The sequence below is a fragment of the Cervus canadensis genome, chromosome 21, assembly GCF_019320065.1.
Source record: "Cervus canadensis isolate Bull #8, Minnesota chromosome 21, ASM1932006v1, whole genome shotgun sequence".
NCBI classification, from domain to species: domain Eukaryota; kingdom Metazoa; phylum Chordata; class Mammalia; order Artiodactyla; family Cervidae; genus Cervus; species Cervus canadensis.
Genome location: NC_057406.1, coordinates 344577 through 369222, shown reverse-complemented (window position 1 = coordinate 369222; position 24646 = coordinate 344577). Strand labels below are relative to the sequence as shown.

Here is a 24646-nt window from a genome sequence, read left to right as displayed (position 1 = left end):
GTGTTGTCATCTGCGTATCTGAGGTTATTGATATTTCTCCCGGCAATGTTGATTCCAGCTTGTGCTTCAGCCAGCCAGGCATTTTGCATGGTGTACTCTGCATATAAATTAAATAAGCAGGGTGACAGTATACAGTCTTGATGTACTCCTTTCAAATTTTGAACCAGTCCAATGTTCCATGTCTGGTTCTAAGTTTTGCTTCTTGGTTTCTTTGCTTCTATGGGTTTCTCAGAAGGCAGGTAAGGTGGTCTGGTATTCCCATCTTTTTAAGAATTTTCCATAGTTGGTGGTGATCAACACAGTCAAAGGCTTTAGTATAGTCAATGAATCAGAAGTAGATGTTTTTCTGGAATTCTTTTGCTTTTTCTGTGATCCAGCAGATGTTGGCAATTTCATCTCTGGTTCCTCTGCCTTTTTTAAATTCAGCTTGTACTTCTGAAAGTTCTCAGTTCATGTACTGTTGAAGCCTCTCTTGAAGGATATTGGGCATTACTTTGCTAGCATGTGAAATGAGTGTAGTTGTGCAGTAGTTTGAGCATTCTTTGGCATTGCCCTTCTTTGGGATTGGAATGAAAGCTGACCTTTTCTAGCCTTGTGGCCCCTGCTGACTTTTCTGAATTTGCTGGCATATTGAGTGCAGCACTTTAATAGCATCATCTTTTAGGATTTGAAATAACTCAGCTGGAATTTTGTCACCTCTGCTAGTTTTGTTGGTAGTAATGCTTCCTAAGGCCTACTTGACTTTACACTCCAGAATGTCTGGCTCTAGGTGAGTGATCACACCATCCTGGTTATCCAGGTCATTAAAATCTTTTTTGTAGAGTTCTTCTGTGTGTTTTCTTCACCTCTGCTTAATATCTTCTGCTTCTGTTAGGTCTGTATCGTTTCTGTCCTTTATTGTGCCCATTTTTGCTGAAATGTTCCCTTGGTATCTCTAATTCCCTTGAAAAGCTCTCTAGTCTTTCGCATTCTGTTATTTTTCTCTGTTTTTTTGCACTGTTCACTGAAAGTAAAAGTGAAAGTGTTAGTCTGGTCTCTCAGTTGTGTCCGACTCTTTGCGACCTCATGAACTGTAGCCCACTAGGTTCCTCTGTCCATGGAATTCTCCCCTGGAGTGGGTAGCCACCTTCTCCAGGGGATCTTCCTGACCCAGGGATCAAACCCAGGTCTCCCGCATCTCAGGCAGATACTTTACTGTTTGAGCCATCAGGGAAGAGAAGGCTTTCTTCTCTCTCTGTTATTGGAATTCTGTGTTCAGATGGGCATATCTTTGTTTTTCTCCCTTGCCTTTCACTTCTCTTCTTTCCTCAGCTGTTTGTAAGGCCTCCATCTTGCCTTGTTGCATTTCTTTTTCTTGCGGATGGTTTTGGTCACTGCCTCCTGTACCATGTTACGAACTTCCGTACGTGGTTCTTCAGGCACTCTGTCAATGAGATCTTATCCCTTGAATCCATCTGTCACTTCCACTGTAAAGATGAACTGTCAGTGGTGGGTCATTTTGGGAAGGAAAGTTAGCCTTCTGGTAGACGAGGGCCCAGTAAGAGGATGCTGGCATCTCTTTGGAGGGTAGCACAGAGTTGTTGGGATACAAGAAGCATTTGGAAAAGCAGTATGCAGCTGTTACGTGAATGATAGTTCCAGAACCAGTTTATACCACTTCCTTGGGTGGTGAGATGAGGTCACCTAAACCGGTGCTGTCACTGTGAACTCTTCAGGGATGCAGCTGATGAGAATACCTGTTTCTTAAGGTGCATGGCTGGCCACCAAAGCTCAGGAATGTTATTACACAGAGATTTTTGGTTGAAAGACCCAGAACTGTACTGATGTGGGCCAGTGAGGTAATAGTCAGTCTAAGTGAATGACTGTGAGAGTACCTTAGTTTTATTTCTAGTCACAGTGCTGGTTTATGTGTAATAGGTGAGTTGAGCAAAGGTGAGCTTTTCTTTATTTTTTTTGTGTGTGAGCTTTTCTTTAAAAAAATTGTTTTTTAAATTTATTTATTTTTGGCTGCATTGGGTCTTCGTTGCTGCTCATGGGCTTCCTCTATTTGTGACGAGGAGGGACTCCTCTCTGGTTGGGGTGGGCCGTCTTCTCGTTGCAGTGCTCTCCTTATTGTGAGCACAGGCTCAGAAATTGTGGTGCATGGGCTTAGTTGCCTTGTGGCATGTGGGATCTTGGACCAGGGATCGAACCTGTGTCTCCGGAATTTGCAGGCAGATCTTTTAACCACTGGACCACCAGGGAAGTCCCCCTAAAGTGTGTCTTTTGTTGGAGATTGTTTTTTAAAAATTAAATCTGAGAAAACTCTTTTGCATTGATTAGTTTATTCCATATATTATACAACTATTAAAATTACTAGTAGTACTAATTTATTTTTTAAAATTCATTTTTATTGAAGTATAGTTGATTTACAGTGCTGTATGTTAGTGTTAATTTCTACCATTTTGTTTCACGTTTTCCTTTATTAGTACTTCCCTTTTTTATATCTCCTTTTCTATTTTCTGTTGGATAGATTGTTTTACTCCTGATTAAATTGCACATTCTATTTTGTGTGTGTGTGTGTGTGTGTGTGTGTGTGTGTGACCTTGAACTTAAGACCTTTTGTTATGGGTGTTTGACTTTTCGAGCTTCATAGGATCTTTGCTTTCCTTAAGTAAGACAACTGTGTTAACATGCTCCTCTCCTGATTGACATGGCCCCAAATTCTGACCTCTGCTCTATTTTATTTAAAAATGTGAGCAGTGATTGAAGGATATATTAGGATTCTTGGGCTTCCCTGGTGGCTCAGTGGTAAAGAATCTGCCTGCCAATGCAGGAGACACAGTTTCGATCCCTGATCTGGGAAGATCCCATGTGCCTTGGAACAGCTAAGATCGTGCACTGCCCTCCTAGGCCTCTGCTCTAAAGCCTGAGAGCTGCACCTGCTGAAGCCCTCGTGCCTGGTAGCCCCTGCTCGCTGCAGCCAGAGAAGCCACCACAGTGAGGGGCCTGCACATATGCTGAGGAGCAGCCCCTGCTCGCTGCAAGTGGAGAAGAACCCATGCAGCAAGCAAGACCCAGCACAGCCCAAAGTGAATACACAATTTTTTTGAAAAAGGATATGTTATGATTCCTTATCCTGTTACTGGATAATGCAAAGCTTGTTTTAGTAGCAGTTTTGTAGCGATTCTAGGTGGGAGTGGTAGGTGGTGGTTTGCTGCCTCCATGAAGAAGACTGGTGGGATATGTGTGAAGACTGAGGTCAGGCTGCTGACAGAGAGGGGAAGGGGCCCTGGGTGAGACTGTCTTCTGTTTTGTTGTTGTTACTGAAATCCTGTAGATGTCTTTGTAAATTGCAGGTTATTTTATAGTAAGCCTCTCCAATTTATGAATCCTTTCTAAATCTTGCACTTAGCTTTATAACTGTTTTGTCAGTAACTATTTAGCCTTAAGTCTTTGTTTTAACTATTTCTTGACCTCTCTTTGACTGTTGTGTACGGTGTTTTGTCTGTTTGTGGCTGTGCCTGGCCTTTTTCTCGTCAGTGCGAGCGGGGGCTGCTCCTGCCGTGTGATGTGGGCTCTAGGCGCGGGGGCTTCAGTCACGGCAGCACGTGGGCTTGGTCGTTGGTGCACCGGCTGAGTTGCCCCGCAACATGTGGGATCTTCCTGGGTCAGGGATTGAACCTATATTTTCTGCATTGTCAGGCAGGTTCTTAACCACTGTTAAGAATACTGCCAAAAAAAGAATATTACAAAAACATTACATAATAAAATTAAAAAATATTTTGTAATAATATTACAAAAACATAATATTGAGGGACTTCCTTGGTGCTCCATTGGTTAGGACTCCATACTTCTACTGTAGGGGACGCTGGTTCGATCCTTGGTCAAGAAACTAAGATTCTGCGTGCCGTGCTGTGCAGCTAAAAAAAAAAAAAAAAAGAATGATAATAATATTATATGAGGTATAATTTGCATACAGTAAATGGGCCCATTTTATGTTTGTAATTCTGTGAATTTTAATAAATATACCACCACGATCAAGATACAGAGTATTTTTACATCACCCCCAGAGCTCTGTCTTGTCACTCTCTCCTGTAGCCCTTGACCCTAAGCAGCCACTTGTCTTCTTGTTGTCATGGGTTCAGTTTGCTTTGTTTAAAGTTACATATAAATGGAATCATTTAGCTTTACTTTTTTGTGCCTAGCTTCTTTACTCACCAGGGTTTTTAGCTTCGTCTGTCCTTATAGAGGTGCTTGCTCCTCTCTGCTGAGTGGTCTTCCCTTGTAGGAATGGCGTCATTTATCTCTCACCTGTTGGCGGATATTTGGGCTGCTTCTGGTGTTTGGCTATTATGAATAAGGCATTTGTGAACCTTCATTTACAAGGAGTCTTTGTTTGGATTTATGACTGCATTTCTTTAAAGTAATACCTGGGATTGGAATTCCTGGGTCACATGGTAAGTATATGCTCAACTTTATAAGAAACTGGCAAAGAGTTCTCCCGCGCGGCCATGCCGTGTTAGTCCCGCTCCCCATGTGTGGGCGTTCCTGCCCTGCATCCTCATGGACACACGGTGTTGACAGCGTTTTAATCTCAGCTGTTCCAGTGGTGCCCTTTAGCGTGCGTTTCCTGATAACAATGGTGATCGTTTTCCGTGTGCTTATTGGCTATTTTTGTATCTTCTTTTGCAGTGTCTAGAGCTTCTGTCCATTTAAAAAATATATATTTTTATTAGTCTTAGTTGTAGCATATGAACCCTTAGTTGCAGTATGTGGGATCTAGCTCCCTGTTCAGGGATCAAATCCAGGCCCCCTGCGTTGTGAGCACAGAGTCTTAACCACTGGACCACCAGGGAAGTCCCTGTCCATTTTTTTAGTTGAGTATTTTTTCATATTATTGCTTTATAAAAGTTCTTTGTGTTATCTCAGTAAAAATGCTTTGTCAGAGACTTGTGGCTCGGTGATAGAGAATTTGCTTGCCACTGCAGGAGACATGGGTTCGATCCCTGGTCCGGGAAGAGGCCACTGCTGTGGGGTAACTCAGCCAGTGCACCACAACTGTTGCGCCAGACTCCAGAGCCCTGGAGCCGCAGTGCTGCTCCGCAACAAGAGGGGCCCCCCTGGGGAGAAGCCTGCACACCCCTTGCTCTCCACAAGTAGAGAAAAGCTGCATAGCAATGAAGACCCAGCACAGCCAAAAATAAAATAAACAAAATCATCTTTTTAAAAAAGAATGCTTTATCACATATAGAGAGCAAATATTTTCTTCCTTTCTGTCATTTATCTGTGTATTTTCTTAATGATATCATTTAAAGAGCAGAAGTTTTCAATTTTGATAAAAGTCCTGTTTATCAGGTGTTTTTTTTTTTTTTTTTTTTTTAATTGGGCTGTAGGGGGTGGGTTGGAAACTGTCTCTGCAAGTTATGGCCCACTAGAGAAATGTCTGCTCTGATTTTCCGGGGATGGCTTTCAGAGCTTTTTCTTTTTCTTACAGCCACAGCTCTTGCTGTAACAGCCTCTTCAGGTCCACTGCTGAGGCTTCTCCTTGGAAGAGAACTTCCTCGTTTTCTTGGGATCACTCTTGTTTCCTGACTCTTCAGGGTCACTGTCTGGTTCCCCTTTGGGGAAAGAGTTCTTCCTTTTGGGAAGACTTACAGTGCTAGCTGTCTCTTCAAGATCACTACTAACCAGCTCCTTCTTGGAAAAAGATTTCTTTTTCTTGGGTTTGGAGAGGAGACTTATGGGTCTTCCATTCCATTCTCCTGAGGAGCTTCCTGGGGCTTTTGCTTCTTTTCGGGTCTTTCACTTGTCTGCTCACGCTGCTCTGGAGTAGCGTGTATGGGGACAGCCATCTTTTCCTAAAGGTCTGTCTGAAGATGCCAGGGCAATTGTAGCCAGCCATTTCGTTTCCTTCTATAAGCGTGTCTTCTCCTGCTTTTTGAGCCAATAATAATAATAGTTTGTTTTTCCTTGTGTCTTATCTATCGCAAGTTTGCAAATATTTTTTTCTTACGTTTTCTTCTAAAGATTTTAGTGTTAGTGTTTATGGTTAAGTCTGTGATCCGTGTATGATGTGAGGTAAGAGTTGAGGTCTGATTTATATATAGATACTCAACTTTCCAGAGCTATTTGTTAAAAAGGATTATACTTCCCCCATTAAATTGCTGTGGTACACTTAGTGAAAGTCAGTTGACCGTGTGCGTTGGTCTGCATCTGGTCTTTTTGTTTTGTTCTGCTGAACCACTGGAACCACACTCTCTTGAGTAATCTCCCTTTATAGGAAGTTTTAAAATCAGGTCGTGGTAACACTCCAACTTTGTTCTTTCTTTTCAGAATTGCTTTGGTTCTCCTGGGTTTTTTCCCATATACATTTTAGTATCAATTTGTCAATTTCTATTTTTAAAAATCTGCTAGAATTTACTTGGGTTTGCATTGAGTCAGTAAACCAGTTAAAAAAAACCTAGTCTTAACATGGTCTTCCCTGGTGGCTCAGCTGGTGAAGAATCTGTCAGCAGTGCAGGAGACTTGGGCTCCATCCCTGGGCTGGGAAGATCCCCTGGAGGAGGGTGCGGCAACCCACTCCAGTATTCTTGCCTGGAGAATCCCATGGACGGAGGAGCCTGGCAGGGTGTAGTCCGCGGGGTTGCAAAGAGTCGGATACGACTGAGCGACTAAGCACAGCACAGCAGAAGTTAAAATTTTTTATTGCTAATATATTGAGATACAGTTCCTTTTTGGATATTGACCTTGTAACTGGTAAGCTAGCTAGGTTCACTCTCATTAATTCTAGTAGCTCTTTTCCATAAAGATTTCTTAGGCATTTCTGCTTACACAGTCATGTCATCTGTGAGTAAGGACAGTTTTACTCATCCTTTTAAAATCTGTATGTGTTTTTTTTTTCTTGTCTTATTGTACTACCTTGGATAGAAGTAGATCTTGAATAGAATCTTGAATAGACGTGCTTAGTTTCTTATTCCAATCTTGGGAGAAAAGCGTTCAGTCTTTCCAGCATGTTAAGTGTGCTGGTAGCTGTGGGTTTTTAGCAGATGCTCTTTATCAGGTTCAGGAAGTTCCCTTCTTCCTAATTTATTGAGTCTTTTTTTTTTTTTGTCATAAATGTGTTACTTTTTTTCAAATTACTTAAACTCAACCATGTTACATTAAATAATCTAAGTACTTTAATTAAAAGGCAAAGAATAACAGAATAACAAAGCAAGACCATATCAATTGTGTGCTGTTTAGAAAAGAAACACTTTAAATATGAAGATACAGATATGTTGACAGTAAAAGGATGTTGCAGGGTGTAGCAAATATGAACTAGAAGAATGGTATACTGTGTTAGTGTGGGACAAGCTGACTTCAGGACACTTGCCCACTCTGGCTGAAAACAGGACACAAAGAGACCACCTCTAGCTTCCCTGTCTGGCAAGTTCTTGTTTGGAAAAACAGCCCTGGTTAGGTGGGGGTCTCCCTCCCTGGATTGTATGTTATCCAAGTGCACAAGTCATTCTGTAGGGCTTTAGGAGAGAGGTCACCTGATGTGTGTGGGGACAGCCATCTTTTCCTGAAGGTCTGTCTAGTAATCTTTTTTTCTGGTCCCCTAGTGTCTGTGACTAGCAACACAAATACCCATCTGCACTCCTTACAAGAGAAATAAGGAAGATGTTAGGGCCTAGATGGACATTGAGTGCAGGTTGACTTGTGGAGTCCCTGCACTGAATGTTCAAGTGGCCTTACATCTGAGTCTTGCTGGCAAGTGGGATTTTTGTCAGTGAAGGGCCCGAACACAGGAGCATGTGCAGAAGGGTAAAGGCAGAGTGCGGTTTGTGTTGGGAGAGAGATAACATACTCGTGGCAAGGGTGGAGTTGGGGAGGCAGCAAGAAGTCCCCAGAGGACCTGGAGGCACATTGGGAAAAGAACCCTCGTGAGTCGTGGGCATTTGTGGCCAGATAGGCTTTAACGCCAATGTGAGAGGAACATGAAGACTGTGTTTTGGAAAAGGGAGTTCAATGCAGCAAAGACAAGAGGCTGTGGAGGGCATGGCTGGACAGCTGGGGGGCCTGTGCCATGGGCTCCTGAGAGGTGGGCTTCACACAGACAAACTAGGGCTTCCTGTCGTGTGGGGAGTCCTTTACTCCTCTCAATAAAAAATATTAGATCAGATAAATCCCCCGTCTGTTATCATCGTGATTTTGTAAGTAGTGATTTAACACTGAAAAGATTCATAATCTCAAAATACAGGTTTGACTTTGTTAAAGATACAGACTTTGAGGACTTCCCTAGTGGTACAGTGGCTAAGTATCCGCCTGCCAATGCAGAGGACACAGGTTTGATCCCTGGTCCAGGAATATCCCACATGTGGCGGAGCAGCTGAACCTAACACAACTGCTGAGCCCACACTCTGGACCCTGCGCGCGGCGGCTGCTAATGCCCGAGTATCCAGAGCCCATGCTCCGCAGCAAGAGAAGCCACCGCAGATCGAAGAGGCATGAGGTTGGAAGGAAGCATAGTGCCTGCTCCCTGCAACTAGAGAAAGGCAACACAGACCCAGTGCAACAATGCAGAAATAAATAATTGATTAATTTTAAAAAAAATACAGGCTTATGTTTTTCATTTTGTATCCAACACTGAAAACTTTGTTGCAGACCACCCTAGGCTCACAGACTGCCATGGGGACTGGCTGAATGGTCAGACCCTGTGTAGTCCGGACCCAGAGAGCCGGGGCTGGGACGGGCTGGGGCTGCGGCCCAAGGGCTGCTGGGTGAGGGGCCCTCGGTGGGGAGTCTAGTGCCTCAGTGTGCCGGCGGAGGAGTGGTGGCTTCAGGGGCAGCCCTGCTCACCCAGCAAGGTCACGGGGAATGGGGGCAGGGAGGTGGGGGTGGCAGAGGAGCACAGATGGAGCGGAAGGAGCTGTCGTGAGTTTGGCCTGCTGGGTTTGTTCTGTGAACTGTTCTGTGCTTCCTATGAGATGGCCGGGCAGGTGTGGCTTCGGGAGGAGGCAGAGGAGAGACAGGAGAGCAAAGCTTGTTGCCCTCCTGGGTCCTGGAGACGGGCAGCCCCGACCTCAGCGGGGCCGAGTAGGGAAGCGGGGGGCTCAGGAGGCAGGAGCGGGGGAGGGTGGGTAGCTGAGGCTGTGGCCTCTGTGGGGTTTCCACATGAAAGGCGAGGCCGGGCAGGGGAGTTGCTTAGGGTCGGCTTGCTTGGATAATTTTGGCAGGCTTTAAGCTATGTGGGTGGCTTCTGGTTGCCTGGCCCCGGGTCCCTGGTGCTGGGATGATGAAAGCAGAGGAACGGGTCTCCTGGCGTGTGGGCCCGCGGGGGTGGGGTGGGGTGAGGGTTCAGCCTGCAGGCTGGAAATGCGCTCACGGAAATGCTTTGCTGCTCTCAGAGTTGGCTGCACAGGAGGGGCCGTCTCTCCTCAATCAGAAAGTTTTTTCAAAGATAATGTACAGAAAGTTAAAAATGTACATGATTTGGAGACATCTGGGAAGAGGTGGGCAGTGTTGATTGAAGAGGGAGGTGGACACTGGGAGGAGGTTTGTGAGTCGTGAACTCTCTGGGTGGAGGGGTATTTGCTGTCTGACACGGGGAGACAGGCATGTGTGGCCTGGGGCCCGGGGCCGTGAGCAGGAGCTCCGGTGAGAGGGGAGGAGGCGGGGGCGGCCCACGGGGCCACCCCCTGCAGCCCGGGCCGGCCAGCGTGGACTTGGGACTTGGGTGCAGGGTGGCTGAGGCTGGCATGCGCAGGCTGGGGGAAGTGACCCTCTTGTCTGCTTGCAGCTCTGTGGCCGGCACCATGTTCTGGAAGTTTGACTTGAGCACCACGTCGCACGTTGACAAGCTGCTGGATAAGGAGGGCGTGACGCTGCGGGAGCTGATGGATGGGGAAGACATCCTGCAGGAGTGCAAGGCCCAGAACCGGAAGCTGCTGGACTTCCTGTGCCGGCGGCAGAGCATGGAGGAGCTGGTGGGCCTTGTGACCCAGGACCCGGCCCTGGACCTGGAGGAGAGGGCCCGCTTCAAGTGGGTACCGGGCCGGACTGCACTCCGGGGGCAGTGGGCAGGGCTTGAGGACGGCTGGGGCCGAGCTTTCGAAGGGAGCGACTGACCCTGGACATTGACCCCACCTGACGTGTGAGAAGGGCCCAGTGGGCTTTGCTGCTGTGATGTTTAAGGTCTGGGGATCCCCGTGTGTGATTCCTCACCCTAGGTTGCAGTGAGCAGCAATTTCGTGCTTTGAAGCGTTCTGGGTGAATGTGTACTGGAAAAAGGCTGAGCCCTGACAGAGGCCGATACATGCACTTAGCCTGGTGAAACGGCCAGTCCCCGGCGACAGGCGCATGTGACCGCTTGACCATGGGGTCTTCTGCCTGAAGGAAATGTGCTGTGTCCTTAGTTGTCCCAACTGGCCTCAGAGCTGTGACGTTAGGGGATGACAGAAGGGGCCAGGGCTGGGTGCGGACAGAGGAGTGTGAACGGCAGGGCCTCAGGTGGTGGGGGGGACCCAGCACTGGCCTCTGACTCTGAGGGTGCCGCCCGGGTCGCACTCAGACCCTGGGACGTGCAGGAGCAGGGCTTGGTGGCACAGGGAGTCAGGGCAGACAGGGTGCCCTCAGCTCCTCATGTGTCCCACTGGGGTCGGCGTGTGTGGTCACGTCTTAGAACAGGCTAGGGAGGTTCAGCCTGTGGTCAGATTTTTTCTTTTTGGAGGATCTGCCAACTGAAAATGGTTTTACATTTTAAAATGGTTGGGAAAAAAATGAAAAAATAGTGTTTATTTGCCTGAAAATGGCAAAATTCACATTTCATTGTCCATCAGTAAAGCCTTGTTGGATATACCCATGACCTGTTGGCCGTGACAACATAGACCTTCTAAAATAGTTACTCTCTGACCATCTATAGAATGTCTTTGGTGACTCAGGAGACAAATAAAGCAAGATGAGCTGACAGGGGCAGGGGGTGGGGGTCAAGGCTGTGGTCTGCACACCCATCTGACTGGAGTGCTCCAGAGAGAGGCAGGGACTTGCTTGTGGAGGAGCCGGGGCTCGGGGCCGCCACCTGTGGGGGGCCAGAGGCTGTCAGACCATCTCTTGAGATGTGCCTGGTCTTACCTCCGCATCACCATTACTGACCCCATTCCTTTAATTCTTTTGTTCCCAAAGGGGTCCTGTTGCTGCCCGAGTGAGGGTCTCCTGTCTGAGGTACTGGCAGCAGTGGGATGGGGAGGAGGGCTGGGGGGCTGGTTGTGCTTCTGGGCAGAGGGTCCCAGTGCGGCAGTAGAGATCGGGAGAGCTTTACAGTCAGAGTCTGGGGAGATCGGCAGTCAGCGAGCGCAAACAAGGGAACAAGGAAACCTGCTTCTCTGGGCAGGGACACATAAAAGTAAGCAGATGGAACAGTGTTTGCCTGTTTATACAAAAAGGGTAGCCCCAGATAGGGATTTAATTAAGAATTGTGGTATAATTTTATGGAGGTGGGGAGAGGGCAATGGGGCGGACGGGCCGGATGATGTGAGAGCTCCAGCGTCACACAGGAGGTCGGTTTGTAGTGTCTGCAATTGCTGAAGATGTTTGTTTGTGTTTTATTTGGAAACATGGAGGTGAATAATAGAGAAGGTGCCAAGAGGCTGTGGTGACTGTCTCAGCAGTATGGCCTGCAGTTGGGGATGGGGGCTCTTCCTCACGAGCCTGGTCATACTGAGTTGTTAAAACATGTGTACGTGTCGCCTGTTAAAAAAAGTAGAACCTTTTTAATTTAAAAGTTAATTTTAAAATTAACTTGCTTATTAAAGATTAGTTTGCTTTTAGTTAAAATTAAACGTCCTTTTTGAAGAGAGAAATAGGCTGGGTGGATGGATGAGCAGTAGCTGGAGGAGGGCGTGGGTCAGGGTTATTCTTCAGGTGCCGAGGGCACAGGCTGGACTGTCTCGGGCTCTGAGCCGCGGCCTCTGTTGAGCCACTCCCCGTGGCCCTCGGGGTGCTGGGCGCGAGCGTGGCGGGCAGGAGCCCGCTCGTCTGAGCCTCCAGACGGCTGCCCCCGTGGCCGCCCTGACGGCCGCGTCAGCCCGTTGGCTGCAGGCTGGATTATGCAGAGACCTGTCCGGGAAGTAGGGGTGCCCCTGAGAGCGGGGCCTGGGGGCCACCCTAAGTGGTTGGCTGCTCTGCTAATGCCAGAGGAGCTCCGTGCAGGTGAGGCCCTTTGCAGCAGCCTGGGGCCGGGAGCTGGCCCAAGATTCCTGAGGATGCTTCTGGCTCTTTCTTAAGGTTCCCATGCAGTTTGTCTGCTGAGCTTTGACCATTTGAGAAATGAGACAAGAGTCCGCAGGTGGATGCCAAGCTCCCACTGTTGTTTCTGATGCGGTGGTGTGGCAGTGGGTGGAGGAGGGCTTCCTCTTCCAGAGTCAGTGAGACCTGCGTGCCTGTGGGGAGCAGGGCTGGGTCTGGCAGCCCAGGGAGGGCTTCCCGCACCCCCACCCCATCCTGTGGGGCAGAGCAGAGGGGGACGCTGAGCGCCTGGGGAGCAGCTGGGCAGGCCACAGAGAGGTGTGCGGAGGCCCTGGGAGCCTCCGCCCTGACGGCCCTGGACTCCCCTTCCTCACCCGGTAATCCTGCAGCCACCTCCTGTGTTCCCGGGTTTTGTCCTTCTCTCTTTTTGCCTGCTGCCCCTGGCGAATTCTGTTCTCTGACAGCCTCCTGAGAAGGGCTGCGTGGCTGGCACCGCTGGGGCGCAGTCTGAGTGCATCCTTTTCCCTCTGGCTGGCCTTGATGGGTCACGACCAGACTGAACATGGTTCTCCTGTAGTTGTGAAGACTCCAGGGTTGTCTTTGTCAACTGGAAAAAAAAAAGCACAACTTAAAAGCTGAGAATTACGTTTTACTTGGCGGACTCTCTGAAGACTTTAAACCCTGGGGACAGGACTCCCAGATCACTCAGGGACGCCTCTGAAGAGGCTAGTGAGGAGCCAAAATGTGTAGGAGGTTTTGCAACAAAGACCAGGTAGTCAGAACTTCAGAAGATTACTGTTCATTAAAGAAGACCAGACGACTCACGTTCCGGATTGAGCGCCTTTCTGGGCCTGGGAAGGTGTGGGGTCTGGGCTCAGGGCACCACTCCTCTGGCCTGCCCTGCAGCTGTCTTGGCCGCATCCTGTGCACTCCCGTCCTGAGTCCCCTCACGGCACGCCGTTGAGGGTGGCGGCTCTACGGAGGGTCCCCGCGGGGCTCCCAGGGCTGGGGGCAGCCTGTGTTCACTGACACGTCCACGCGGCTCGTTCACACCTTCTCTTGCTGACTCTGGCCCTGCTGCTGACAGGTCTGATGCCACAAGCCCCCAGTTTTCCTCAGGGGCATCCCAGAGCCTTTAACTCTGGTGCTCTGCAGTTTCCCAGGACTTTATCCTCTGGGTCAGGACAGGGGGATCTCAGAAGTGGCACTTTATAGTCAGAGAGTTTGGGAGAAATTAGTAATAAAAAAGTACAAAACAAAGCGAACAAAACCAGGGAGGCTCATTGCAGCGAGCCCCCCCCCCCCCGCCCCCGCCTGGGGGCCACTGTGTGCCTGCAGGCCTCGCTGAGCCACGGGGCACAGGCTCCTGTGCGCGGAGCGCTGCGAGGCCAAACGGGAACGTCCGAGGTGGGAGCAGAGCAATGCTGTTCACTGTGGGGCTGAGCAAGAAGAGGTGGCTTGTGCTGTTGCCAAATGTTGGCTCTCTGTGCACCATTGCCAAACAGAAACATGAGGATAGAGTTGTGGAGGAGAAGGAAAAGAAAGTGAAAGTGTTACTTGTTCAGTTGTCTGACTCTTTGCGACCGCATGGACTGTAGCCCACCAGGCTTCTCTGTCCGTGGGATTCTACTTGAGTGGGCTGCCATTCCCTTCTCCAGGGGATCTGCCCAACCCAGGGATCAAACCCAGTCTCCTGCATTACAGGCAGATTCTTTACCATCTAAGCCACCAGGGAAATGGCTTTATTACTTTGCCAGGCAAAAGGGGAACACTAAATAGGCCAATGCCTCAAGGACTGTGCCCCCGCTTCCTGGTGAGTCGGGAGAGATTATAAAATTAGGCAGGGGTGTGTGATAAGGACCAAAGCAGTAACTCTTGCATTCTTTCTTCTGCACACTTTCTTAGGAGTGGGGTTGCTGACAAAATGAGGGTCTTGTGTGCAGGGTCTCTGGTGGTCGTCTCCTAATCTTTTATGGGCCTCTCTGGGCCCTTTAATCTTGCTTCACGTAGTTTCCTGGCTGCTCCTCCTTTGATTAGTGACTGTTCTGCCTTTTGGAACTCAAAAGAAGGGCATGGAAGCTGCAGTCTTGTCTATAAGAATAAGGCTGTGAAAAAAAAAAGAAGGCTGTGTGCGCGCCCTCAGTCATGTCAGACTCGTGACCCCATGGACTAGAACCCACCAGGTTCCTCTGTCCATGGAAGTTTCCAGGCAAGAATACTGGAGTGGGTTGCCATTTCCTTCTCCAGGGGATCATTCCAACCCAGGAATTGAACCTGTGTCTTTTGTGTTAGCAGGCAAATTCTTTACCACTGAGCCAAGAATTGATGCTTTGTCTAAAGGAAATGGGGGACAAAAAGGCCTCCTTGCCTGGGAGACCTAGAGGGCCTTGCTTGGCATCAGTGCCCAAAAGCCTGAACTCCTCAGTAGTTTTAGGGGAGAAGCTTAGAGGCAAATTTGAGGTGAGGGCTGCGCGATGTGGTGCTTTCTTCTCTTTGGTTGGTGGTGAGGTAACAGGGCAGAGCTCCAGGAATCTTGGGCTCAGCCTGAAGTTACTGTCATCCGTGGGGGCGGTGGGGGGGGGTTAGTTCTACTGAAGAGCTCAAAGGTATTGTTGTGTGTATCCCTTTAGCAGGAGATGCATGCTCCTTGGAAGAGAAGCAGTGACCACCCTAGACAGCATATTAGAAAGCAGAGACATTACTTTGCCTGCAAAGGTCCATCTAGTCAAAGCTATGGTTTTCCCCAGTAGTCATGTATAGTTGTGTGAGCTGGACAATAAAAAAGGCTGAGTGCTGCACAATTGATGTCTTTGAACTGTGGTGCTGGAGAAGACTCTTGAGTGTCCCTTGGACTTCAAGGAGAGCCAACCAGTCAATCTTAGAGGAAATGAACCCTGAATATTCATTGGAAGGACTGACACTGAAGCCGAAGCTTCAATACTTTGGCCACCTGATGGGAAGAGCCAACCAACTGGAAAAGTCCCTGATGCCGGAAAAGATTGAAGGTGGGAGGAGACGGGGATGACAGAGGACGAGATGGTTCAATGGCATCACCAACTCAGTGGACATGAATTTGAGCTAACTCCAGGAGTTGACGAAGGACAGGGAAGCATGGCGTGCTGCAGTCCTTGGGGTCGCAAAGAGTCAGACACGACTGAGCTACAGCAAGGACCCTGCCCCAGAGCTGTACGATTGTTTCTTGACTGCCCCTCCCTTGTTTCTTCAGCCTCTCCCTTCTCTGATCAGCTACTTGTTTGACACTGCCCTTTGTAACTTGGGGGAGGTGTGTGTTTGTTTATTCACTCCCTCAGTGGTGTCCGACTCTTTGCGACCCCATGGACAGCAGCACGCTAGGCTTCCTTGTCCTTCACTATCTCCAGGAGTTTGCTCAAACTCATGTCAAGTCAGTGATGCCATCCAACCATCTCATCCTCTTATCATCCCCTTCTCCTGCTGCTTCAGTCTTTCCCAGCATCAGGGACTTTTCCATCATCAGTCCTTCCAATGAATATTCAGGATTGATATCCTTTAGGATTCACTGGTTTGATCTCCTTGCTCTCCAAGGGACTCTCTAGAGTCTTCTCCAGCACCGCACTTGGAAAGCGTCCTCTGGGGCCCCCGTGGGGCCTCTGCTCCCTGGGCTCGCCCCACACCCCACAGCCACACTGACGGCCCTGCTCCCACCCCTGCTGCGCCTGGTGGGCCATGTGCGCCGTCAGCTGTTTCCTCTGGAGCCTCTGAACCCTAGGCCCCTCTAGCTGACCCACAGTGAGCGCCTTAGTTTGGGGCCCTCTGGGTGGCTTCCCAGAGCTGGAGGGTCGCTGCGGCCGACCTTGACCCGGGGCTGGCCATGTGCCAGGGTCCGCTCCGCCCTGTGCACAGCCTGGGGGGGATGCTCAGCCCCCCATGTTTGGATGCTGCGGCTCAGACTCAGAGAGGCTCACTCGTGTGCCTGAGGCTACACAGCAGGCCCCGTGTGGCATGTGCCCCTTGTGCCACAGGGCAGGCAGCCCTCAGGGCTTCTGGCAGGCTCCAGCTGTCCTGGCCCTGGGCACCCTCACCGATGTTCCCCGGCGTGTCGTGTGTGGCCCCAGGCCTGTCTCTGCACTGCTGTGGTGGGCTCTGGGTGCCGCAGGCCTGTCTGGCGCCACATGTCTGTGAGACCCATGTGGTGTCTCGTGACCCATGAGACCCATGTCTGTGGCCCATGTCTGTGAGAGGGTCAGGCAGGGAGCACAGTGGTATGAGGTTATACATGCTGGGATCAGGACTGTGTTGTGTCTGATCATTTTTATCAAAGGAATAATACATTTTTACATATATTGATATTTGTAGGGAAATAGCCCATTAGCCAAAATGGCGGTGGTCAGGCTCTCTGACCGCAGCCCTGTCCCCCACGTTTTGTAAATGCATGGTTATATAGCAGCTGAGGTCACTTACTGCACACAGTGTGCCCACTCGGCCACGGGCCACTTTTATTCTGTAAACATATGTGCCGGAGCCTGCCGGCAAACGAACTGGTCAAGAACGCAATCACCAGAGTACCTAGGAAAAAGAAGACTCAGAAAGAGAAAGATGGAGTTGAGAGGGACGGAGTCCGCTTGCGTCTGACTCCGCCAACTTTATTGAAGAATACCATGCCTATATATACGCTAACAGGAGTTACTAAGAATAGATCGAGGGTTTGCATACGTGCAGAGCTACAGATGTTTTAAATTCCCACACTCAAGATCAGCAAAGTGTTAATTACCCTAGCGCCCAACATGATTAAGATCATTAGAACATTAGATAGAAAACAGGCTTCATCAATAGAACATTAGATGGAAAACAGGTTTCAGGCATGATGAGCTTATCAGCACCAGAAAAACAGGCAAAAAGGTCACCGGTGTGTTTTTTCCCTGAAGGAGACAAATGCCAGTCTATACTTTAACAAGAAGGGGTGGCAGGACAAAGAGAGACCTTTTGATCTCTCTTAGAGCCGTAAGGGGCCTGTACATTCAGGCCGGCTCCCTGCAACATGTAAGCTCCACCTGAAAAGCCCTGGCCTCCGGGTTATGGCTACCTCACGGCTGCGTTAGGACTGCCCACTGGGTCAGCAGCAAGAGGAGAGACCGCCGTGTGTCTGCTGCCGTGGCGGCTGTGCCAGTCAGGAAGGAATAAAACACGTCTGCCTTTCCTACGGCTCCTCGAGCTTTCTTCCAGCTTTCCCACTTGTGCCTTGCCTACCCTGGGTTCAGCAAACAGTATGGATAGCGAGACAGCATTTCTTTTTTAAACATTTATTTTTATTTATTTGGCTGCATAGAGTCTTAGTTGTGGCATGTGGGATCTAGTTCCCTAACCAGGGATCGAACCCAGCCCCCCTGTATCAGGAGCACAGAGTCTTAGCCACTGGACCACAAGGGAATTCCCAAGACAGCATTTCTTAATAATAATTCGCATAACACGTGGCTTGGTGCTTCGTCATCAGCTGTGACGCAGGGTTGCTTCAGTCTGGGAACGGCCAGGTCTGTGCTTGTTGGGGTGTGGGGGTGAGCAGGGTGTGGAGCGGGAAGGACGACCTGACGCACGTGGCAGGCCTGGCAAGAGAGTGGAGGGCGGAGGAGAGGCCGGAAGATTAGAAGAGGGTCCACAGAAAACAGGAACGGAGTCCGAGAGTGTAGGGCGTCAGGTCTAGGGTATAAGGAGCCAGCAGAGAGGATGACTCAACGCTGAGCTTCTAGTAAAAAATGCCGGTTGGTCACAGAATAATCACGTTTTTATTCTATTGAGAGGTGTAGTCATTTTGGTTTTTGCCTGTGGAGCTGCTTCCGAAGAGAAGACTGTTGAGCGGCTTCCTGAGCAGTGGAGAAGTCCAGTTCACACCCAGCCGTTGCTCTGTGCCCCTGCAGATACCCGAACACAGCCTGCGAGCTACTTACGTGCGACGTGCCACAAATCAACGACAGGCTGGGAGGGGATGAGACTTTGCTGAACGTTCTTTACAACTTCCTGGACCGTGAGCCGCCCCTCAATCCTCTGCTCGCCAGTTTCTTCAGCAAGACCATTGGCAATCTCATCGCAAGAAAAACTGAACAGGTAATCATCCACCCAGCCCGCATGATTTGGGAGGGAGTCTTGGCTGATGCCGATCATGCGGTCAGCCGTCGCTGTGGGGGGCGGGTTCTGACTGCTCTGAGGGACACGCCTGGAGCCGCATGGCTGCTGCCGTGGGAGCTGGGACGGATGAAGAAGCGGTCTTCCCAAGAGAGAGGGCCACTGGCCCGCTCTGCACGAGCAGCACGTGCCCTGTTCGGGAGTGCACTGGGCCCCAGGCTCGGCCGGCTTGTCCTCTCCCTCACCGGTCCCGGCGTGAGGTCTCGGGTGTGCCTGCGTGATGCTAGGGCCGTAGGGCTCCTTCTGTTGCATCTCGGTGGGTGGCCGGTGTCTGTGTTTATACCATGCCTGTGTGCTCAGTCGTGCCCAGCTCTTTGCAACCCCATGGACTATAGCAAGCTTCCTCTGTTCATGGGATTTTCCAGGCGAGAATACTGGAGTGGTAGCCATCTCCTTCTCTGGGGAATCTTCTGACTTCAGGATGGAATCTGTGTCTCCTGCATTGACAGGCGGACTTTTTACCACTGGCGCCACCTGGGAAAGACTCCTTTGAGTCTAGGGCACTTACTATTTCAAAGCAAATAAACAGAAGCTCTCCTCTGTCCAGTGGATAGGACTCTGCATGTCCACTGTAGGTGGCATGGTCGGTGAGCTAAGATCCTGCAAGCCACATGGTGCAGCCAAAGAACAAAAGGCACGCCCAGTGTTCACAGGTTTCTGTGAAGCACGGGCGAACTCGCCTCATGCAGCTGGGGCACGGCTCTTCTGGGGACAACGCGTGCGCCTGCCGCACACGTCCCGGGGCGGCCGTGCGGTGTGCTGGCACCTGTGCCCGGCGCCCACCTCAGGACTCCTGCCCCTGCTCACCGTCCCCAGTGCGCAGTTTCAGAACGAACCCCAGACAGCGTGTCGGTTTTGTAAGCAGTGCGGTGTGAGTCTCTGACGCTTGAGGACTTCCTTTCTCCTGTTGGTAGGTCCTGTGGGCAACGTGAGTGGCTGAAGTGAAGGTGCTTGAGGCTGCTTGCAGTCCCGGCGGGAGAGGACAGTCCCTGCTGCTGTGCTTCCTCTCCAGCCTTTAATGCGATCCCTCGGTTTACTTCCGCTTTTCTGATAGATGTAGATAACAGCATTGTGGTTTTACTTTGCATCACTTTAGTAACTAGTGAGGATGAGCATCTTTTTGTATATTAATCGGCCATTTGGATATTTTTTGTGTGAAGTCTCTTGCCCATTTTCTTTCAGCCTCTCTGTTTTGTTTTCTTTTGTAGAATTGTCTATTTTGTGGATACAAGTCCCCTGATTTTTTTTGGTTGTGCCACACAGCTTACCAGATCTTTATTCCCCTACCAGAGATTGAACCTATGCCCTCGGCAGTGGGAGCTCAAGTTCAAATCACTGCACTGCTAGGGAATTCTCCCTTTGTTGGTTTTGTGTTACAAACATCTTTTCCTACTCTGTCTGCTGGTTTTTTTGGTTTTGTTTGTTTTTTTTGGTTTTTACTCTCCTAATTGTATTTTTTTAATGAACAGAGGTTCTGATTTTCATGTAGTGCAAGTCATAAGTCTTTATTTATTTTTTTGTTTGTTTTGTCCGTTAAACTTTTATCTACTTCAAAATCATAGAGATACTCTGTATTATTTTTTAGAAGCTTTATTGTTTTCAGTTCAGTCGCTCAGTGGTGTCCGACTCTTTGCGACCCCATGAACCACAGCACGCCAGGCCTCCCTGTCCATCACCAACTCCTGGGAGTCCACCCAAACCCATGTCCTTTGAGTCAGTGCTGCCATCCAACCATCTCATCCTCTGCCGTCCCCTTCTCCTCCTGCCTTCAATCTTTCCCAGCGTCAGGGTCTTTTCCAACGAGTCAGCTCTTCACATCAGGTGGCCAAAGTATTGGAGTTTCAGCTTCAGCATCAGTCCTTCCAATGAACAGCCAGGACTGATCTGCTTTAGGATGGACTGGTTGGATCTCCTTGCAGTCCAAGGGACTCTCAAAAGTCTTCTCTAACACCAAAGTTCAAAAGCATCAATTCTTCAGTGCTCAGCTTTCTTTATAGTCCAGCTCTCACATCCATACATGACTAGTGGAAAAACCGTAGCCTTGACTAGATGGACTTTTGTTGACAGAGTAATGTCTCTGTTTTTTAATATGCTGTCTAGGTTGGTCATAGCTTTCCTTCCAAGGAGTAAGCGTCTTTTAATTTCATGGCTACCGTCACCATCTGCAGTGATTTTGGAGCCCAGAAAATTAATTTATTTTTATTGTTTTACTTTTGATATTTCTACCTACAGTCCACCTGAAATTGATTCTTATAAATGGTGTAAGGTTGAGGTGCTTTTTACTGTGGCATCCAGTGGGCTCAGCACTATACGTTCCTCTTGCAGTCACACGGTATGTCTGTTTCTGTTCTGCGGTCAGTCCTGTTTGTAATTATGAGCCCAACACTATCTTAATTACTGTATAAGTTTTGATATTTTATAGAATCAGTCTTCTCACTTTGTTTTCTTCAAGGTTGTTTTTACGATTCTTTGCCTTTGCATTATTTTAGGATGAGCAGATTTTTAGAATGAGTTTGTCACTTTACACATTCTACCCTGTTCCCCAGAGAAACCTCCTGAAATTTTGATTAGGCTTGCACTACCTGTAGATTGGGGTTGGCTAATTACAGCCCATAGGCCAAAACCAACCTGCCAACTGTTTTTGTAAAAAAAAACCAATTTTCTGAAGCACAGCTGCCCCCATTTGGCTGCTTTTTGTACTCTAGTGAAAAGCTGAGAAGTTGGGGCTTCTTTAATTTCTCTCAGTAACCTTGTTCTCAGGGTAGCAGTCTTACATATTTTTCGTTATGTTTATTCTTAGGTGCTTTATATTTTCATGTTGTTCCAAACAGTATCTTTTTTATTGAGAAACTTTACTGAGATAATTGTCGATTTCCTGGAATACTTTCAACTTCATGGTGATACATTATGCTTTTTTTCATATTGCTTTTTTTTTTCTACTTTTTTGTCTGTTGTCATCAGTGAGATTGGCTTATGGTTTCCTTTAAAAAGGACTTCTTTTGGGTGTAGCTGGTGTACCAGCTCTGGTATTTGAACCGCTCTGTTCAAATACCAGTCCCACTGCTCCCCATTGCCTCTCTTCCCTCTGTTGGGTGTCGTGTTGCATTGGTTCTAGGCGCACAGCGCGGCAGTTTGCGTTTGCGTGTGCCCGCTCGCAGACTCTGGCCTCACAGGCCTGACAGCTTGCTGAGCGGAGTTCTCTGCGCCCTGCAGCAGGTCCTTCCATCGTTGCCTTTTCTTAAAGTGCCCACAGGAAGTTTTGGAATCAAGATTTTATGTCCTCATACAATGATATGGGGCATATGCTTTCATTTTATGTTTCCCAGGGGAGTCCTGCATAAGATTGGGATATTTTTCTTCAAATGTTTGACAGAATTCTCTAGTAAAGCTATTGCAGGCTGGAGTTTTCTGTATGGGGAGGCTTTTAATTATAGATTTTATTTCTTTTGACGCTCAAACTCCATTTTTTTTTCCTTTTTCTCAGTTTACATAAGTATGTTTCTCAAAGAAACTTAATTTTTCAGACATACAGAATTTGGCATAACTTGTTCCTGATGCGCTCTTGTAACAGGGTCTGTATCTGTTGGGTGTATGGGGGATGTTCCCGGAGCCTTCTCTGCTGTCTCCCGTTTCTCTCTACGAGTTTAACCGCTCTGTTCAAATACCAGTCCCCCTGCTCCCCATTGCCTCTCTTCCCTCTCCTCCTCCTCCTGCCTCTCCTCCCCGCTTCACTTCCAGAATGAGGACAGTTGGGACCCCCTGCCTCCTGCGTGTCCCATGGCCCCGGTAGAGCCCTGGGTCTGCCTCAGTGCAGTGGCCTGAACTCGCAGGCCCCTTCTTCCGGTGGCCAAGGATGCCTCTGCGTGGGCCTCTCCCAGCCATCTGTGCTCAGCCACTGCGCCCATGACTCATGCTCAGCCGCCTCTCCACCCTCCTTTTCCAAAACCTCAGTCCTGTCCCTTCCGCCATCTACAGGGCCTGTCAGCTTTCCAGATTTGTGACTCGTGTCCAGGGACTGTCAGCTCTTGTCTGCACTGGTCATTCTTGCTGGGAAGACTTGAGGCAGTGCGTATGGAGTGGTCACTGCGCCGTCTCACTCAGGTTTCTGGGCCCCATCGGTGCCCAGGCTCAGTGTGGGGGAAATTCTGCCAGCCCAGGGCCCTCTCAGGCTCCCCACTGCCTCCTGGACTTGTCTGTGTTCAGGTCTCTGCCTGTCACTGAGGGCGTCTTTCTTACAACTCTTTCCATGTCTTTCCATTATTTCTGCTCAGTGTTGCTGAAAATGAATCTTTCTATGGCAGTTCTCGGGGGAAGACAGTGTTTCCTAGCCCTACTCGCCTCTCAGACCCCATCTGGTTGCAGGTGATTGCGTTCCTGAGGAAGAAGGACAAGTTCATCAGCCTGGTGTTGAAGCACATTGGAACGTCAGCCCTCATGGACCTGCTGCTGCGCCTGGTCAGCTGCGTGGAACCTGCTGGACTCCGGGAGGAAGTCCTGCACGTGAGTGTGTGGGCCCCTCCTCCCTGTCTGCACGGCTCTGCAGCTTCTCTGAGTGTGGACTAAGCGCCTGGCGTAGGGAGGCGGGAGCTGGCAGAGCAGCGCTGGGGTGCCCAGCACCCGGCTTTCCACCCAGCAGGATCTTCCCTCCTGGCTGGGCCCTCAGGGGTTCTCATGGCGGCTTGTGTTTGAGGTGGGATCTGTCCTCTGCACCTTTTCCCTTGTCTTGCCGCGGTCCGTTCCCGAGCAGAGAGAAGGGGACGCTTTGCTTGCGCCTTCCCCCGGGGGGCTGCCGGGGCTCTGTGGGGCACTCGTCCTGTGCCCCCGGGCGCCTGCCTGCGAGGAAGCACTTGCCTTCAGGGCCCCACGGAGAGCGGTTTCGCACCCTGGAGTTGGCCTGCTGTCGGTCCTGACACTCTCGCAGCGAGGTGCCCCCCACAGCTCCCCGGGCTTCCCAGAAAAGAGACGGTGCTCAGCTAGGGAGCCCGGGAGATCTCTGCTGGGTCACTGTCAGCTGTTGATTGGCAGGTTTTGTTTGTAATTTAAAGTAAGATGAGTGAGAAGATTGGTCCTTGTGACCAGTTTCCAGCTCCTGGCATTGACAGTTGTCACTCTTAGGTTCGTAACCTCATTTCATTACGGAGGAGCCGCCCACCAAGAATGAACTGTAGTAGCTGTTGTGGCTTGGTTAGCACAGCGTGAACATCAGCGTTGTTAGAAGCTGGTGGGAACCCTGCTCTGGACACGCTGAGCCTGTTTTGGATAAGGAAGTATGTGGAAGGGCCAGGAAGGCCCGAGTGCGGCCAGGAGCAGCTGGGCTGTGTGCGGGAGTGCACCCCCAGGCCCCGGCAGGGGTGCTCCTGGCTCTGCCGCGGGGGTGTCCTGTGAGCAGAGTCGCGTGTGCTCAAGTGAACCATGGGCTCATGTGGACGGGGCCTCCTTCCTCTTGGTGTCTTCAGGTCATTCCAGAATTCGGCCACTGCCTGTGCTTGCTGGGCCTGGGTGCACGCTGGTGCGGTGAGGTGTCTCTGCTAGAGCTTGGCTGTAGATTTCTGCTGCCCTGAAGGACTTCCCTTCCATTCAGTCAGATGTGAGTGGTCACTGACAGGCCTCCATTTCCTTTTCAGTGGCTTAATGAAGAGAAGACCATCCAGAGACTCGTGGAGCTGATCCATCCAAGTCAGGATGAAGACGTGAGTAGGGACTCACGGAGCCACCTTGGGGCAGGAATCCAGCTCAGGGCGGCCGTGGGCGCTGTCTGAGGGCAGGCCACTCCTCCTCAGACGTGGACTGACGAGTTTTCCTCTTCCTCTAATCAGGCACTGACTTCTGGACAGTTTTTTTCTAAAACATAAAACATACATATTATAAAAAATCAATTTGAATAGAAATGTATTAGTTATCTGTGGCTGAGTAACAGATTACCCCAAACGTTAGTTGTTTGTAACAGTCTTTTTTATCTCAGTTTTTATGGGCCAGGGTCACAGGTCATCTGCCCAGGGTCTGTCACAAGACTGTGATCATCTCAGGATCCACCCCTGGGGGCTTGGCAAGACTCAGTTTCTTGAGGGCTGCTGGCCGAGGCTGCCCTCAGCTCTGCGCCCCGCCTCCCCACCCCCACCCCCCCCACCCCCGCTCTGCAGGCAGCTCAGAGCTGCTGCTGCTCCTCTGGCCCAGGCACCCCTCTCGGGGACGGTCCTCACTGGCCACGCCTTGCTCCCAAGGAGGGAGTCCCAGGGCGTGAGCCCTGGAGGAAGCCTGTGGGGCGGCCCCCTCTCCTGGGGCG

At 49.9% G+C, this 24646-nt stretch overlaps 1 protein-coding gene across 9 annotated transcripts in view; it reads left to right on the top strand.

Moving 5' to 3' along the window:
- Positions 1–24646, top strand: part of PPP6R2 (protein phosphatase 6 regulatory subunit 2) — a 62404-nt gene that overhangs the window by 19669 nt on the left and 18089 nt on the right. For 8 of the 9 annotated variants that reach the window (XM_043441275.1, XM_043441276.1, XM_043441273.1 and 5 more), the window contains 4 exons: positions 9764–10006; positions 18099–18285; positions 22726–22863; positions 23988–24053. In XM_043441275.1, the coding sequence (XP_043297210.1) occupies positions 9780–10006; positions 18099–18285; positions 22726–22863; positions 23988–24053 (618 nt within the window). In that variant the 5' untranslated portion in view covers positions 9764–9779. The remainder of the gene's footprint in view (positions 1–9763; positions 10007–18098; positions 18286–22725; positions 22864–23987; positions 24054–24646) is intronic. The other variant, XM_043441280.1, reaches the window with a different exon arrangement.